At 39.5% G+C, this 16,848-nt stretch overlaps 2 protein-coding genes across 2 annotated transcripts; both read left to right on the forward strand.

Annotated features, from left to right (window-relative positions):
• Positions 1-8,180: 8,180 nt before the first annotated feature.
• On the forward strand, positions 8,181-8,864 carry LOC143546031 (uncharacterized). Its single transcript, XM_077037786.1, has one exon. The coding sequence runs from the start codon at positions 8,181-8,183 to the stop codon at positions 8,862-8,864; it is 684 nt and encodes a 227-aa protein (XP_076893901.1).
• Positions 8,865-9,365: 501 nt separating this feature from the next.
• Positions 9,366-9,833, forward strand: LOC143546032 (uncharacterized). The gene has a single exon (XM_077037787.1). It carries the CDS (start codon positions 9,366-9,368, stop codon positions 9,831-9,833), a length of 468 nt encoding a protein of 155 aa, XP_076893902.1.
• The last annotated feature ends 7,015 nt before the right edge of the window (positions 9,834-16,848 follow it).

Genomic DNA, 16,848 nt, shown 5'->3' on the forward strand with positions numbered 1-16,848 from the left:
GTGATCTAGTCATTAGAGTACTTTAATATTGTTGGAGAGACTGAGAGGTAATCCAACCAACCGGTTTGCGTCATACGCCCCTTAGGTAATCCTCTTAGGTGACACCCAGTGAATGATCAGGGATCCACTAGGATGTCTAGGGCGTCGTATCTGATGTGTGTCTAATAACCCTATAAATATGACCCTCACAACTAAGCTTTAATATTAAAACGAAAATCCTAAAACCACACACAACCGGCAAGTGTACCGATCACAAGTAGTATAGACCTAGGAAGTCCGAGTATCGAACACGTGGACACGTAAGACGCCAACGATCACTAACCCTAGACAAGACCTACCTTAGAATAATATTTAATTGATTTTTGATTTTTAATTACTTAACTGAACTAACAAGACTGACCGACAAAAGTTACCTAAAATAGAAAACTTAACGGAAAACTAACTGAGTTGACTTCGGATGGAGAAAAACGTCTACCTAGGTCTGAATCAAATTGTAGGCCTACCAAGCTAATGGATTGGATGACTTCAAGACACCGGTCCCTAAAGATGACACGACTAAGGATCGCTCGGGCTCACTATATTACCTCTCGGTCTCACTCAACAAGCCTAAACTACTCAAAATCGGCTAAAACGACCCAACCAGGAAACAATTTCTAACATGTTCTAATGCTAGATCACCTCTCGGTCTCACCAACACTCGACCCTAATGGCAATGAATACTACACAACCAAGGATAGAGGAACAATTCAACTTAAACCAAAATAGATCAACTAGTCGCTCAAACACCTAAACCTGACAAGAAACGAACTCGCTCTCGCGCAATCCTTATTCTAGCATGCAAAGGCAACGAGACAACCCTAACTTCCTATCACCTCTCAGTCTCAAGGAAGGTGTCTAACCGCTGTACTTAATCCAATTAATCCCGCAACAAAACCCTACGGTTGTTCCTACTGCAAACAAACCCTAAACACAAAGTCTAGAATCAAACAATGCACCGATCAATCAACACACGGGGTTTATGCAATGAATCACTAGAATTTCCAGCCCTTAAACACAATCTATTTCATGTTTAAATCAAACTTTACAATAGCAATTCAAGTCTATCAACCAAACAATCCAAAAAGCTCATCAAACACTAACAAGAATCATCATTCCTAGGTAGAACTAACAAGTTTAGCCAATAATCATCTTTGGACAGCCATGAACATTAAAAAAAAATCATTAAACTCATCTTAAACATCAATTCAAACATTCAATAACCAATACTAATCAATAACAAGTCAATCTCTCAAGTAATTGCAAAACTACTAATCAATTGAACAAGTAAATCAAAGTATATGAACAATTAAAAAGATGTAAGGATATGAATGAATTCCGGGCTGTTCTTGGCTGCTACAACTGATGAAAAACCTTCCCGAGGCTTGGTTCTTGTGTCTTCTTCCCTCCCTAGCCGCTACACGATCAACACCCTAGCCGAAAAAACTTTTTTTTCTTTTTTTCCTTCCTGCTCTGCTGCGATCGGAACTTCTCCTGGCCTTAGGGTTTTTATTTTTTTTATATAATATAATATAATATGGTCTTGGGCCTCCATGATGCATACGGGTCGGGCCTTGAGTTGTTTACTTGAAAATGTATGCGTAAAATGCTCGTAGAATTCTCGAAAAGTCCCGGTTTCTTCCTTTCTTTTACCCAAAACCTACAAGATTAATAAATGTATGTAAAACCTATCTAAAACAAGTTAAAACATATAAAATATAATAATATACGTAGATAAAACGTGCGAAAAATACGAGTGTTTTACAACACATCAGTATCTTTAGATCCCGGTTCCATCACAGTTTCCATAGCCGATAAGCATCCAAGATTCACAAATAGGATTTCAAGCCTAGGTAACGCTTTTCTCATTATTGTCTTCGTCTAAGTTTTAGAGTTTTAAGTTTAATTTATTAGTTAATTTAGCTTAATTAAATAGTCTAAATAATTTTTAGTTTTAAAATAAAATAAATAAAAATCCAAAAATAATCTTTTTTTTAATTATTAATTTATTTAGCTTTTAGAATCTAGTTTCGTTAATTTAATTAGTGTCTCTAGGGTTCGATATTCCCGGACTTCGTATAGCTATTCTACACCCGATAGGTTCACTTGCCTGTTGCTAGTGGTTTGGTTTAGGGTATTCTAGGTTTTTATTACTCGTTGTGCTAGGTTGATTAATAGAATTATTTTTATATACCACTTTAAGCACATCAAGTTTTTTGGAGCTGTTGCCGGGGACACTTGGTAATTGGCGAGTTAGATTCTATTTGCTTTTTCTTTGTTTTTAGTGTTAGTTTAAACAATTAGATTTTATTTTATTTTATTACTTAATTACTCTTAATTGCTATCTGTGCCTTGTGTGCTTTAGGGATAAGTTTGGGTCCTCACTCTTTTAACTGTTTTTCAACATACGCGACGTACTCGTTCGCTAGGACCACCAGAGTTCACTGTTTCTTACGAACCCAAGAGAAATTTTTGTGAGCGCCGTAGAGAGCTTCGGGAGATTACACGTGATTTACACAAAAGCAAGGTACACATTCCAAATTCCACTTCAGATATGGGTGATGCTCTTCCCCCTAAGCGTACGGTTCACTCGAGAGCGAATGAGGGAGTTATGGGGAGACAGTCTGCTATCACACGTCCGGCGATGCCCGATGCTAGTAGCTGGCACATTCCACCCAACATCATGAATTCTATTACTTATTCCTCCCCTTTTCACAGACTTGAAGACGAGGATGCGCCGGGCCATCTAAACAAATTCACTCGCATCTGCGACACTTTTCATATTGCCAACGCCACTCGTGCTTCTATTTACCTTCATCTTTTTCCATTTTCTCTTGAGGGTCGAGCTTCATCATGGTTGGAAAACTTTCCCCCTGGGTCTATCACTACCTGGGACGAACTTCAAGATAGATTCCTAAAGAAGTATTTTCTGTCATCTAAAGCCTCGCGACTTCGTGATCAGATCTACTCCTTCCGCATGGACCCTGACGAGTCATACCCTTTGGCGTGGGAAAGGTTCCATAATCTGCTTAGTAGATGCCCCCAGCATGGTCTGTCCGAATGGGCCGTAGTCGAGAAATTCTATAACGGGCTGACATTTGAGATGCAGCAGAGATTCAATACGTCAGCTGGAGGGGACATGTTAGAGAAGCTGGATATAGATGAGTGCGAGTCGATGTTTGAGAGCTTCGCCCTAGCCGAGCAGCAGGGATCGTCCACCCGAGGAACTTTTAAAACCACCACTTCTTCCGCTCGAGGCATCCATCAAGTCTCGAATGATACTAGCATCATGGCTGCCTTAGAGGCAATTCAGAGGGAAATTAAGGACTTGAAGAAGGTTGTTAATAGGTGCGAGATCTGCCGAGGAGGGCACGAAACAGTTGATTGTCCGATCGATCAACAGGAGCAGGTGGACTATTTGGGAAATTAGAATAGAGGACCGAATGCCTATGGGAACCCAGGATGGAGGAATATCTCAAACTATGGTTGGAGGTTGGGAGGTAATGCTCAGGGCTTTCAGCCGAGGCAGGAGCAAAGTCATGTTAGAGATACAGAGGTGGCAGGGAGTTCGAGTGTGGGGAAGAGCAGTGGTATGGACCCGGATCTTAAGGAGTTTCTATCTAAGCAATCTACCATGCTTTCCCACCTTATTGATAGAGATAATAACCCACAGAATAGACTGGCTGAGCACGACACCTTATTGAAGAACCAGCAGTCGTCAATTTTGGAGATGTCTCGAAAGATGGATGAGATGATGAAGCATATGCTACCTAATAAGCAGGTTGGATCGTTTCAGGGAAGCACCGAGCTTAACCCAAAGGCACAGCTGAAGGCGGTGACCACCCGTAGCGGTAGAGGAGGCGATAGAGAGCAACCATCGACAGATGATGAGGAGCCGGTGGATGAGGAGAAAGAGATGGAGGCTCCTGTGAGGATGCACGAGAGGCAAGCCCCCGGAAGTACCGCGTCAAACGGTAAGTCTCCTGCGAAGATTGTTGCTGAGAAGAAGATTGAAGAGAAGAAGAGTCCCGAAGTCGATCTTACTCAAGTTCCGTATCCTGCCCGTCTTCTACGGCAGAAGTAGGTGAAGGAATATGGACATTTCTTGGACACGTCTAAACAGTTAAAAATCAATCTTCCGTTTGTCGAGGCACTCCAGCATATGCCCAAATATGCTACATTCTTAAAAAATCTTCTTTCGAATAAGAAGAATGTAAGGCCCCGTTACCGGTAGCCCTACTTTCGTGTTGGATTTACTCATAAACACAGTTCTAAATATCAGAGTTAATTAAAACATTTACGCGGAATATAAAACTTTCATAAAACATTACATAATTCATAACTTGTCTCAAAACATCCTTTGTCTTTCAACATTAAAGCATTAAAATTAAAACATCATAAGTCTTCAGATGCCAGACTCTTATTCAGTGCCACGTGTCTCCTCAAGCGAGCTGCCTCATCCTACTCACCTGCGTGCATACTAAAAGTCAGCTACGCTGAGTGAGTTCTAGTTAATCACATAATCATACAATACATTCTTACATTTCATACTTAACCTCTTAACTTTCTTTCATACACACCTAAGTGCTTTTACTTTCATTTTTACCTTCATACTTTCTTTACATACATAATCATACGTTTTAAAGAGCCTTTCGCCCTATAACCTCACAGATATTATAAGGGTCTGGTCCCTAGTTTTCGAATATTAGAAGGGTTCGATTCCCTAACATCACAGATATTATAAGGGTCTGGTCCCTAACATCACAGATATTATAAGGGTCTGGTCCCTAGATTTTGAATATTAGTAGGGTTCGATTCCCTCTTCGTTACCATACAACCATACATCATACCTCGAGTATTATTAGGGCTCGGTACCCTCCTTCCTCGAATATTAGTAGGGTTCGGTTCCCTAGTTCTCGAATATTAGTAGGGTTCGATTCCCTCTTCGTTACCATACAACCATCCTTTCCTTCTTTTATTAACTTTATCACATTCATACACATAAGCATACATAACATACTTACCTTATACCTAGCGTTACAACCTGACAGTACGTGCAATATCTGAAGATCGTTCACGTACCATCAAGCAATCATTCATTCATATCACATATATCACATATGGCATACACTTATCACTTAGGATAAATGCATTAATCAACACATCAAGTATGCACACAACCCCGAAAACATAACAAGGAATGGGGCTAGAAACTCACCTGAACACGGTTACGTTCACCGTTAATCGTAATCCTTTTCTTCAGTTGTGCATGGCTGACTGTATAACAAGTATACGTATCAAACAACTATCACTACTCATATCATCTTTCTAGTCTTAACTACTACCCAAAATGAACGGGGGTCCGGGGGCAGCGCCCCTGGCAGCGGGGTCTAGGGGCGGCAGCCCCTAGCAGGGTCCAAGGGGCAGAGCCCCTGGCTGGGTTGAGCTAAGCGAAGCGAAATGCCTGTTTCGCTTCTCATGGCTGAGTTGTCATCAGGCGAACTTGGCTTTAGGCGAAGTTAAACCTTAGGCGAACTTAGCTTTAGGCGAAGTTGTCATCGGGCGAACTTGGCTTTAGGCGAAGTTAAGCCTCAGGCGAACTTAGCTCTAGGCGAAGTTGTCATCAGGCGAACTTAGCCGTAAGCGAAGTTATCAATTAGGCGAACTTGGCCTCAAGCGAAGTTATCGCTTTGAAGGCGAAGTTATCGCTTTGAAGGCGAAGTTGCCCAGTTGCAGGCGAAGTTGCCCAGATCAGCCGCTGTTTTGGTTTTTATTGAGCATTTTGGCGATTTTAACACCCTTGTTAAGGTTCGACATCACCCACTACGCTTCCCGACCATTTTCGGTCGTATCTACACTATAAAACTTGGATCTTTAAACTTCAAAGATCAAGAATCATACCTTTCTGAGCTTGTTTGGATCTTGTTTAACTTGTTATCACAACTAATCGCTCTCTCTCTCGGATCTGGCTCGGTTCTTCCCTCGGCCGGCGGCGGTGTTGGTGTGTGGTGTGTGTGTTTTGGAGTGTTAGAGAATATGGTGAAATGAAAGATATTTTAGAGTTTAGGGGATATTTATATCCCTTAAATCCCATGGACCTAAGGCCCATTCTCATTTAACCCATCTCAATTAATCCAAGTCCATGATCCGCTCCTTACTCGATATCCAATAATTAACGCGAAATCACTAAACATAACTTTCTTTATTCAACATTAAAATTTTAGGATGTTACAAAGAAGCTGGAGGGGCTTTCCACGGTATGTCTAAATGAAGGATACTCTGCGGTAGTTCAGAACAAGCTGCCGGAGAAATTAGCAGACCCGGGACACTTCACGATCCCGTATTTGTTTGGCAGCTCGACTGAGGGCTACACATTGGCCGATTTAGGTGTTAGCATAAATCTGATGCCATATTCTCATTATAAAAAGCTAGACCTTGGCGAGCCAGTCCCGACGCGCATGAGTTTATCCTTGGCCGACCGTTCGGTCAAATATCCGCGGGGAACCGTGGAAAACGTACTCGTTAAAGTCGATAAATTTGCTTTTCCCGTGGATTTTGTTATTCTTGACATGGAGGCTGACGATCAGGTCCCGCTCATTTTGGGACAACCCTTCCTGCGTACTGCTAAAGCGCTTATTGACGTCTTCGATGGCAAAATTACACTTCGTGTGGAGGAGGAAAACGTCACCTTCGATGTCGTCAAATCGATGAGGAACTCCAGTAGTCAGGACGATTCTGTTTACTTTCTTGACACGTTCATATCTCATGTTGTCTTGACTACATCTCTGGAGCAGATTTGCTCAATCAGGAGGACGAGGTTGATGTTCCCCTGGAGCATGACCTAAGCATTCTTGCTAGCTCACTTCCTAAATACCCCGAGGTGTTCACGGTTGCTGATAGCACCGAGGGACCGAAGGAGAGACCTTCGATTGAGGCACCGCCGTCCCTTGAGCTTAAAGAGCTACCTCCTCATTTGGAGTATGCTTTCTTGGACGGTGAGGCTGATTTGCCCATCATCATTTCCTCTCGGTTGACGGATGATGAGAAGTCGAGGTTGGTTGATGTGCTTAAGGCACACAAACAGGCTATTGCGTGGAAACTGATGGACATTCAGGGCATCAGCCCGAACTTTTGCACGTATAGGATACTCATGGAGGATGAGTACAAGCCTGTAATCCAATCTCAAAGGAGGCTCAACCCTAACATGTCGAAGGTGGTCAAGAAGGAGGTTATCAAACTCCTCGACGCTGGCCTGATCTATCCTACTCGGACAGTCACAGGTTGGCGGGTTTGTATTGACTACAGAAGGCTTAATGACGCTACTAGGAAAGACCACTTTCCTCTTCCGTTCATTGATCAGATGTTGGAGCGCTTGTCGGGACGACAGTTTTACTGTTTTCTTGATTTGGATTTTCAAGTTATTTCCAGATCCCCGTCGCGCATGAGGATCAGGAAAAGACCATTTTTACATGCCCATACGGTACCTTCGCATACAAACGTATGCCTTTCGGTTACGTAATGCTCCGGCTACTTTCCAGTGTTGCATGGTAGCGATTTTCCAGGATATGATCGAGAGTTCCATGGAGGTCTTTATGGACGATTTTTCAGTATACGGGGACTCTTTTTATCAATGTCTTTCTAATCTTGAAAGGATGATGAAGCGATGCATAGAGACGAAGTTGATGTTGAACTGGGAGAAATGCCACTTCATGGTGACTGAAGGCATTGTGCTCGGGCACAAGATTTCACGAGACGGTGTTGAGGTAGATAGAGCTAAGATCGATACCATCAGTAGACTTCCTCCACCGACTAGTGTGAAATCTGTTCGTAGTTTTCTTGGGCATGCGGGTTTTTATCGTAGGTTCATCAGAGATTTTTCTAAGATTACCCGGCCCATGACTCGCCTTCTAGAGAAGGACATCACATTCGACTTTGATGCTGATTGTCTAAAGGCTTTTGACTTTCTCAAGGGGCAGCTGGTTAACGCCCCTATCTTAGTAGCACCCGACTGGAGCTTACCCTTCGAGCTCATGTGCGACGCTAGTGATTTTGCAGTCGGGGTTGTTCTAGGTTAGCGGAAGGACAAGCACTTCCATCCTATCTATTACGCGAGCAAGACCCTCAATGATGCTCAGGAGAACTAAATGACTACCGAGAAGGAGCTTCTAGCAGTGGTCTTCGTGTTCGAAAAAATCCGTTCTTATCTCGTGCTATCCAAAACCATCGTTTATACTGATCATGCGGCATTGCGATACCTGTTCGCCAAGAAAGATGCCAAGCCTCGTTTGATACGATGGATTCTCCTGCTTTCCAAGTTCGATATTGAGACTAGAGATAAAAAAGGAGCGGAGAATGTTGCTGCGGATCGCTTGTCAGGTTTGGAGGATCCGAAGAGAGGGGAGATTAGAGAGGACACCATCGAGGATAGGTTTCCCCATGAGTCATTGATGATGGTGAAAGTGAGATTTGAGACCGAGCCAGTCTTATACGTTAGTGCTGAAGAGGAAGGTCTTCCATGGTTCTCTGACATTGCGAATTATCTGGCCGAAGGAGTGGTAAGTTATCAGCAGAGGAGGAAGTTTTTCGCAGATGCCAGCCATTACATATGGGATTCACCGTATTTGTTTCGTGTAGGCACCGATCGAGTGTTGAGGAGGTGTGTGAGTAGAGAAGAAGGTCGTAAGATTCTTAGACATTGTCAGGAGAGTTTAACTGGTGGCCACCATGGCCCGTCTTCCACTGTGAGGAAAGTTCTAGATTCCGGTTTTTATTGGCCATCGATTTTCAAAGACTCACACGAGTTTGTCAGACAGTGTGATGCATGTTAGCGCACTGGTAACATCTCATCTCGTAATGAGATGCCCCAAAACCTATTCAGGTTTGTGAGGTTTTCGATGTTTGGGGCATTGATTTCATGGGTCCATTCCCTTCTTCTCGAGGGAACTGATACATTCTCGTGGCTATCGATTACGTTTCCAAGTGGTTTGAGGCTCAAGCCTTGCCCACTAATGACGCCCGAGTTGTAGTGGGATTCTTGAAGAGGTTGTTTAGTCGGTTTGGTACTCCAAGGCCTTGATTAGTGATAGGGGCACACACTTTTGCAATGCCCAGATGGAGAAGATGTTGGCACAGTATGGGGTCACCCATCGTTTATCCACCGCCTATCACCCACAGACGAGCGGGCAAGTGGAGAACGCGAACAGAGGCGTGAATAGAATTCTAGAGAAACTGTCGGCAAGAACCGAAAGGACTGGTCCAATAAGTTAGATGATGCGCTTTGGGCTTTCCACACAGCATTTAAAACACCTATTGGGACCACACCCTTTAGGATGGTTTATGGGAAAGCGTGTCATCTGCCGGTTGAGTTAGAGCATAGAGCATATTGGGCGTTGAGATCCCTTAATCTTGACCTAACCCAGGCTGCGAAAAACCCGTATCTCCAAATTCATGAGGTTGAGGAGTTGAGAGATGAGGCGTACGCGAGATCGTGGAGTTATAAGGAGCGTACGAAGGCGTTGCACCTTCGGAAGTTGAAGAAGGTGAAAGAGTTTAAGTGTGGGGATCGAGTGTTGGTTTATAATTCCCACCTGAAGTTATTTCCAGGTAAACTTAGATCGATATGGGTAGGACTGTATACGGTCAAGGAGGTGTTCCCGCATGGTGTTGTTGAAATTCGAGATGTTGATGGGAGCTCGTGGAAGGTAAACGGCCATAGGTTGAAGCATTATATTGGTGGGCCGGTTGATTCGGTTGAGGAAGACGTGTTTTTCCTCGACATCCCTAGGTTGACTGCTTGATAGGGATAGGACTCGGGCAATGCCAAGTGTAAAGTTTGTATATGTTTTTATTTGTTTTCTTTTATTCTTGTATTTTGAGTCAGTTTTAAGTTTTAGAGTCTGCTTGATGTCTGCTTTGGGTGCTTTGAGCTTTGTTTTGCATGTTTGGATGCTATCATTCGTACTCAATCTCCATTCGGACGGGGGCGTTCTGAACTTATTTGATTTTAGAAGGGTACCCAAAAGCCGCGGCCGCGAATGAAATCCTATACGGTCGCTTTATTGGAACTTGACTTATGAAGATCACTACCTTATTACCAGGGGAGTATGTTCCATTTTCTTTATTTATTTATTTATTTTTTTTTGTTTTATTTTATTTCTGCTTTATTTTTGTCTTTTTCCTGTCTCACATTGAGGACAATGTGAAATTTAAGTGTGGGGATGAGAAACTGGCGTTTTTTTAGATAGTTTAAAAAAAGTAATAAAATAAAAAAAATTAATAATAAAAATTAAAAAAAGTATATATTTATATAACAAATAATAAAAAAATAAAAATAAATAAATAAATAAAATGTCCCTTGAATTAAATGTTTTGCAACAAAATGGAAGATGATAGAAAAATTGGAGATTGGTTTTTCAAAACTACTAATATATATGAGATAAAAAAAATAGAAAGCACACTTAATTTGGGATGTGTCGGTATGCTCAACTAGCCTTGAGATGGGGGTAAACGGATCTGTAACTCTTTAGGTGTGGGACCCATAGGCTTATAGATATCACTTGAACTTAATCATTGAATATGATGGGGGGCTTCATAGGTTGGTGGCTGGGTTTAAGGGGACAACAATATCGGCAATCGCGGTTTTTGCGTTTATCTATTATTAATTAAAATAACCTAAATGTTTTGAAAATCAGTTTTCCAATTATGATTACATTGCAAATAGCTTTTTCAGGGACGAAAAAGATTTAAGTGTGGGGATATTTGATGTTGTCTAAATTATACATATTATTATATATATATTCCCTATACTTTTAAGTCATTTCGAGCTAAGTTTTTATTGAATAGTATTATTTTTTTGGTTCGTATGTGAGTTTAATGGTTTCATGAGACAACGAGCTAAAATGGAGTAATTTAATTATCTTGAGACCGACGAATGACGAGTCGAGCTTATGATATATTATAGTTGTTACAATTATATGTAGTATTTAATAAGAATAAAAAAAAAGAAAAAAAAAGAAAGAAACGTAACACAAGTTTGGATGATATGTTCAATATTTTCATTTGTTTATTATTATTGCCATGCTTGTTAAAAAAAAAAGGCTCGGGAATCAAAAGAAAAGAAAATCATAAATATTTAATTGTTTTCCTTGTCTTTATTTGTAGATTGTTGTGACGGAAGTGGCTTTACGAAAAACATAACAAATAGAATATTGGGCCAAGAGATTTATGGTGATATGAAATTATGGGCTGGAAATATTGGGCTTTCGAGAAGTAGGCAACAAGTGAAGAAAATTAATATAAAGAGAGACCCTAAAGCCGTCAGAGGGGGACGAGTGGAAATTAATTGAAGAGGTCGGTGGATTGGTCACCTCAGAAGCAGCCACCACCAAGGTTTGTTGATTGGTTTGTTCACAAAGAAATCTGAACAGAAGTTATTTTCAAAGGAATATTATTATTCTTTCCGGGAGGAGCTTTGTGATTTGGAAGTTAGAAAGGCAGCCAAAAGTCAATTTGTTTGGGTGGTGTTGGGTTTCGCACTTACTCATTCAACACGGTTCTTTTGTTTTTAATTTTATTATTATGAAACTAGTTGAATTTATTTATTTTAGTTTCTTGAACATGATTATTGGCTAAACTCTATTTAGTTGCCTAGGCTTTGATTGAATACTTGTTGAGTTTGGTTTGCTTGTCGGTTTTATTGGTTATTGGTGTTGGACTAATATTATTGTAATAGACTTTTTGATGTTTTTAAGATGAATATGCATACTTATTATTAATTTACTTTTATTCACTAGTTCCATATGTGTCTTTGTGAAAGTCTTTCATGTGTAGACGCATATTAGGTTACCTACTGTGTGTTCGTAACTAGTTTATGGTTTATAGTCGACATATTCCATACGAACTATTGTTTGAGAGTTTAGAGATTTTAAGTGTTCTACCTATCTTGAGACTAAGAGGTAATAAATAGTTGGGGTTGTCTTAGTCATTAGGTGGTTTGGGCATAGATTACACGAGAGTGGATTTCCCCCTTATTGTCTTTTGATTTTTGGTATCCTAAGTCTTTTTGAGCATCTTTAGGTTACTCCTTACGTCCCTTACACTCCCGGATGTATTGTGATTAGTGAAACTGAGAGGTGATCTAATCATAAGAGTACTTTAATATTGTTGGAGAGACTGAGAGGTAATCCAACCAACCGGTTTGCGTCATACGCCCCTTAGGTAATCCTTTTAGGTGACACCCAGAGAATGATCAGGGATCCACTAGGATGTCTAGGGCGTCGTATCTTTAAATCCCGGTTCCATCACAGTTTCCATAGCCGATAAGTATCCAAGATTCACAAATAGGATTTCAAGCCTAGGTAACGCTTTTCTCATTATTGTTTTTGTCTAAGTTTTAGAGTTTTAAGTTTAATTTATTAGTTAATTTAGCTTAATTAAATAGTCTAAATAATTTTTAGTTTTAAAATAAAATAAATAAAAATCCAAAAATAATCTTTTTTTTAATTATTAATTTATTTAGCTTTTAGAATCTAGTTTCGTTAATTTAATTGGTGTCTCTAGGGTTCGATATTCTCGGACTTCCCATAGCCATTCTACACCCGATAGGTTCACTTGCCTGTTGCTAGTGGTTTGGTTTAGGGTATTCTAGGTTTTTATTACTCGTTGTGCTAGGTTGAGTAATAGCATTATTTTTATATACCACTTTAAGCACATCATTAAACCGTCTAACTACGAGCGTTTAAATCGTAAAACTACAAACCATTAAATTGTTCATAACTAATCACTCACTTCTTTCACTTTCACCATCTTCGTCATCAACATCCATGTCTTCATTTTCAACATCTTTACTCGATTCACCTTTGTTCTTTTCATGTCCATCAACACCGGCGATCAATTGACGTATTTGTTGTTGCATGGTGTCCCATTGTGATGGTGTTGTTTCGTATACGGACGTGACATTGGCTGATGTACTTTTCACCTAGACGAATGCCTCGTGCCCAACCACTACGAGAACCAAGTGCACGTCGAAGACACTCTACCTCATCAATTGGCTTATCATCGCCCTCATCCCTTTGCATCCTACTAACCTCCTCTTGAATTTTGTCCTATATTAAAGAATAAAATGGTCAGATTTATAATCTGATTGCTTTCAAGCTTCACTATAAGTTATCCTAGATTTATAATCTGATTGCATACATATACATTATATATCCAAATATAAATAAACAAACTTACCAATCTTGGGCTGCTTGGTTGTTAACGAATCCACCTTTGACATTTAAGTGCATTGACCTCCAATTCTCGATTTCACTTGTTTTTGCAGTAGATTGCAGCTATAAACAATAATAATATTACTAAGATTTGAATCAAATGTAAATACTTCTATAGATTATACTAATAACTTTTCTTACATCCAAGTGTCTTGTTTGAGCATACGGCCTACTCCCACCACAACTTGGGTAAGATTGTTTTGATCTATTTCTTGCGTTTTGTTCTTAGCGCTCAGCATACTAGGATTAAGAAACAGGTCATCAATAAGCTTGTTTCACTTTTTTATGTCAATTAAGGAATGAGGCTTTTTTCTTGAATTTTCCAAATCTTCTTTACCTCCAACTTTCTTGAAATGTTTACCAAATTCATTTTAAGACCCCGAAAGCGATTAGCAAAATTACTATTAATGTCATCGTTAATTTTTCCCCAATGTGGTGAGTTTGTCCATGGGGCCAGATCAAAATAATTCTACAAAAAGTAAATAAAAAACATTAAAAAATAGGAAATTGAAATAAAAATCAAACATTACATTTAAGTACGCGAAACAATTTTCCCTTCTCCTCTTTGGGCACATTTTTCCATCTTGAATAGTGGAAATAAACCACTTTAGGAAGCCCATTTGTTATGCATCGTACGAACATGCTTTGATAATCACCAACAGGTTTATATGTTGCCCCTTCGATATCAAACTCCACGGGTAGTGGTTTGTTGTTGTTATTCTTCTTCACGATGTCTAAATTTTTGTTGGCACCTACCCCTCGCTTTCGTGGTTGAGCTACATTGATAGCGAAATTAAAACTTTAGCAAATTAAAAAAGTATTATTGAGCAGTTAACATTGACCCATACTCAAAAACATACGCGAGCAAGTTCTGAACGGCTTGCGCCTTACAGAAATTCTTCTAAAATATAAAATTAGGAAATGACCAAGAACACAAGCGGAAACAATCAGGTATTTATGTTTATTGACATTCTAAGGGTACATATACAACCAGGTTTGTGTATACTGTTGTAAAAGAAATGCACCATATCTGTGTATACTGTTGTAAAAAGAATAAACATAGAAATACCAGCAGCAAAGATTTACCAGCAGTAAAAACAGTATACCTAAATTTACCAAATCTATGTATACTGTTTTTACCACTCCACAGCAGCAAAGATATATGCATACTAACCACTACTACTAATCACCAGATCTACCAATAAGCACTATTACTAATCTATTTTACTCGTAAACTGACCACTACAATTAATAAACAACAAATCTACATTAAGGTAGAACAATTAACTTACATGACTCACAACCACTAGGGGTCTTAAAAGAACGCCCAAGTGGAGGTCGATCCCCACTATCTCCACCATGCGAACATGCACAAGTTGCCATTTCTACAAAAAATAAATAAAAATAAAAGATAGAGAGCAAGAAGAAATAACAATCATAATTTAACAATTAATAAGCAATAATATAACATATTGCAGAGACAAGTGTCTACATACATTAATAATCATTCAAATCAATACCAATATAACATAATCATTCAGAACCATCACTAATATAACACAATCATTCAGGACCATCACTGATATAACTTGTGTCAACAAGATCATCATCATCATCATTGTCGTCCTCCTCGTCTGAAGTGTATATACCCTCATCTTCTACATCATCATCACTGAAACTTTCATTGTTCACAATCAGCGGGCTAAGACTTGACGAACCACCTTCACCTAAACCCGACACCATGGGCAAGTATCCTAAGTCAATAAACAAGCTACCACATTTAACGCTTGTTGCTTGGACAATCGAGGGGCTAAGACTTGCGTCATCGCCTTCAAAGTTATAATCAAATGATCGAGTGTCGTGCAACACATCTATCTCATGAACGGGACTAGCACTTGGATAATCCTAGAGTGTTCGATGGTGAACGTCTTCCACAAACCTCCAATTGGAATTTGTAGGATCTTCGATATAAAACACTTGTTTAGCCTGAGTGGCTAAAATGTATTGTTGCTCATCATACCACTCACTACCAACATAACTTTGACGGCTGACGTCAATAGAAAGAATATTGTCTTTCTTAACTATTCATCCCTTACCCGACGTGTTAAACCATTTACAACCAAAGATTACAACTGAGTAACCACTTAAATAGTTCAACTCAATGATCTTCTGAAGTTGACCATAAAATGGTGTATTGTCTTCTCCAAAAGACACAACACCACTGTTCTGGGTAAGGCATCTGAGATCACGATCATGTACCACAAATCTAACGCCATTGACTATGCAAGTTAAGTAAGAATATGCACTCAACGGACCATGTGCCAATGCCCTAAGTTCATTAGTACAGTTGGGAGACTCGTCTAGCTTTCTATTAAGCCATGAAGAAAATTCTTTTTTAACATTTTTTTTCAGGTAAAGCTTGTTTAAGTTCCCTGTATGATGGATAGACAAACTAATCAAACTATTTTTCAATAAAATATAAAATAAAATTAAAAATAAAAAAAATCTTACGATATGTTGCTTTTAATTTCACCATCGCAGTTGTCCAATAGAAACCATCCTAATGATTTTTTGGCATCTTCAACAAGATCAACTAAAGTCACCACCGACATTGGTCAACATTGTGGTGAGAACACAGAGTATTGCCTCTTTGGAATGCCATCATCTACATTTCTATGAGGACGGTTGAATTTGGTTTGTATACCATCAAGATACAAAGAGCAAAATGTCAATGCTTCTTCTGCAACATAACCCTCTGCTATTGAGCCTTCGGCCCTGGCCTTGTTTCTTACATACGCTTTCAGTTTTTTCATGTATCTTTCAAAAGAATACATCCATCTCATATATACAGGCCCACCAAGAATAGCTTCTTCAGGTAAATGAAGAACTACATGAACCATTACGTTGAAAAATGCTGGAGGATATATCAATTCCAACCTGCATAGTATCTTTATCAGTTCATCATGTGCTTTGTGCATGTCATTCACATTTACTGATCGTGCACATATTTTTTAAACAAGGTGCAAAGGCCAAATTGTTTTTGGAATCTCCTCATCGAGTCCTGCTCGGACCCCTATTAGCAACAATTGTTGCATTAGAATATGATAATCATGAGACTTTAACCCTACTATATTTCATCCAACCACCTTACTTCTAAAGTTTGAGCCAAAACCATCAGGTAGTCTCACTCCTTTAATGAACTTACAAAAACGCTCTCGATCATTGGTTTTGAAAGAGTATGGGGCATGCGGTTTGCTGACCTCCCAAAACAATTTTGTCACATCCTACTGCAACGACAAATCGTTGCTATAGGTCTCCTATAGAAATGACAATGTCATTGCTATAGGTTTCGTGATATCAGATGAAATTTCTTGTAGTGAATGCATAATCTAATTTAATTACGTTTATAAAAGATATAGAAAGATAATTATCCGAGTAAAATTTATAGTGGCAAGTGCTCATTTTCCAAAACGAAGAACAATTGAAAAAAATCAAGAATTATATGAAAAGAGTAATAGAAAAAGTGACGCCAAAAGATTGCACT

The sequence above is a fragment of the Bidens hawaiensis genome, unplaced genomic scaffold (assembly GCF_021521415.1).
Source record: "Bidens hawaiensis isolate Kalapana, Puna unplaced genomic scaffold, B.hawaiensis_p1.1 tig00014196_1, whole genome shotgun sequence".
NCBI lineage: Eukaryota > Viridiplantae > Streptophyta > Magnoliopsida > Asterales > Asteraceae > Bidens > Bidens hawaiensis.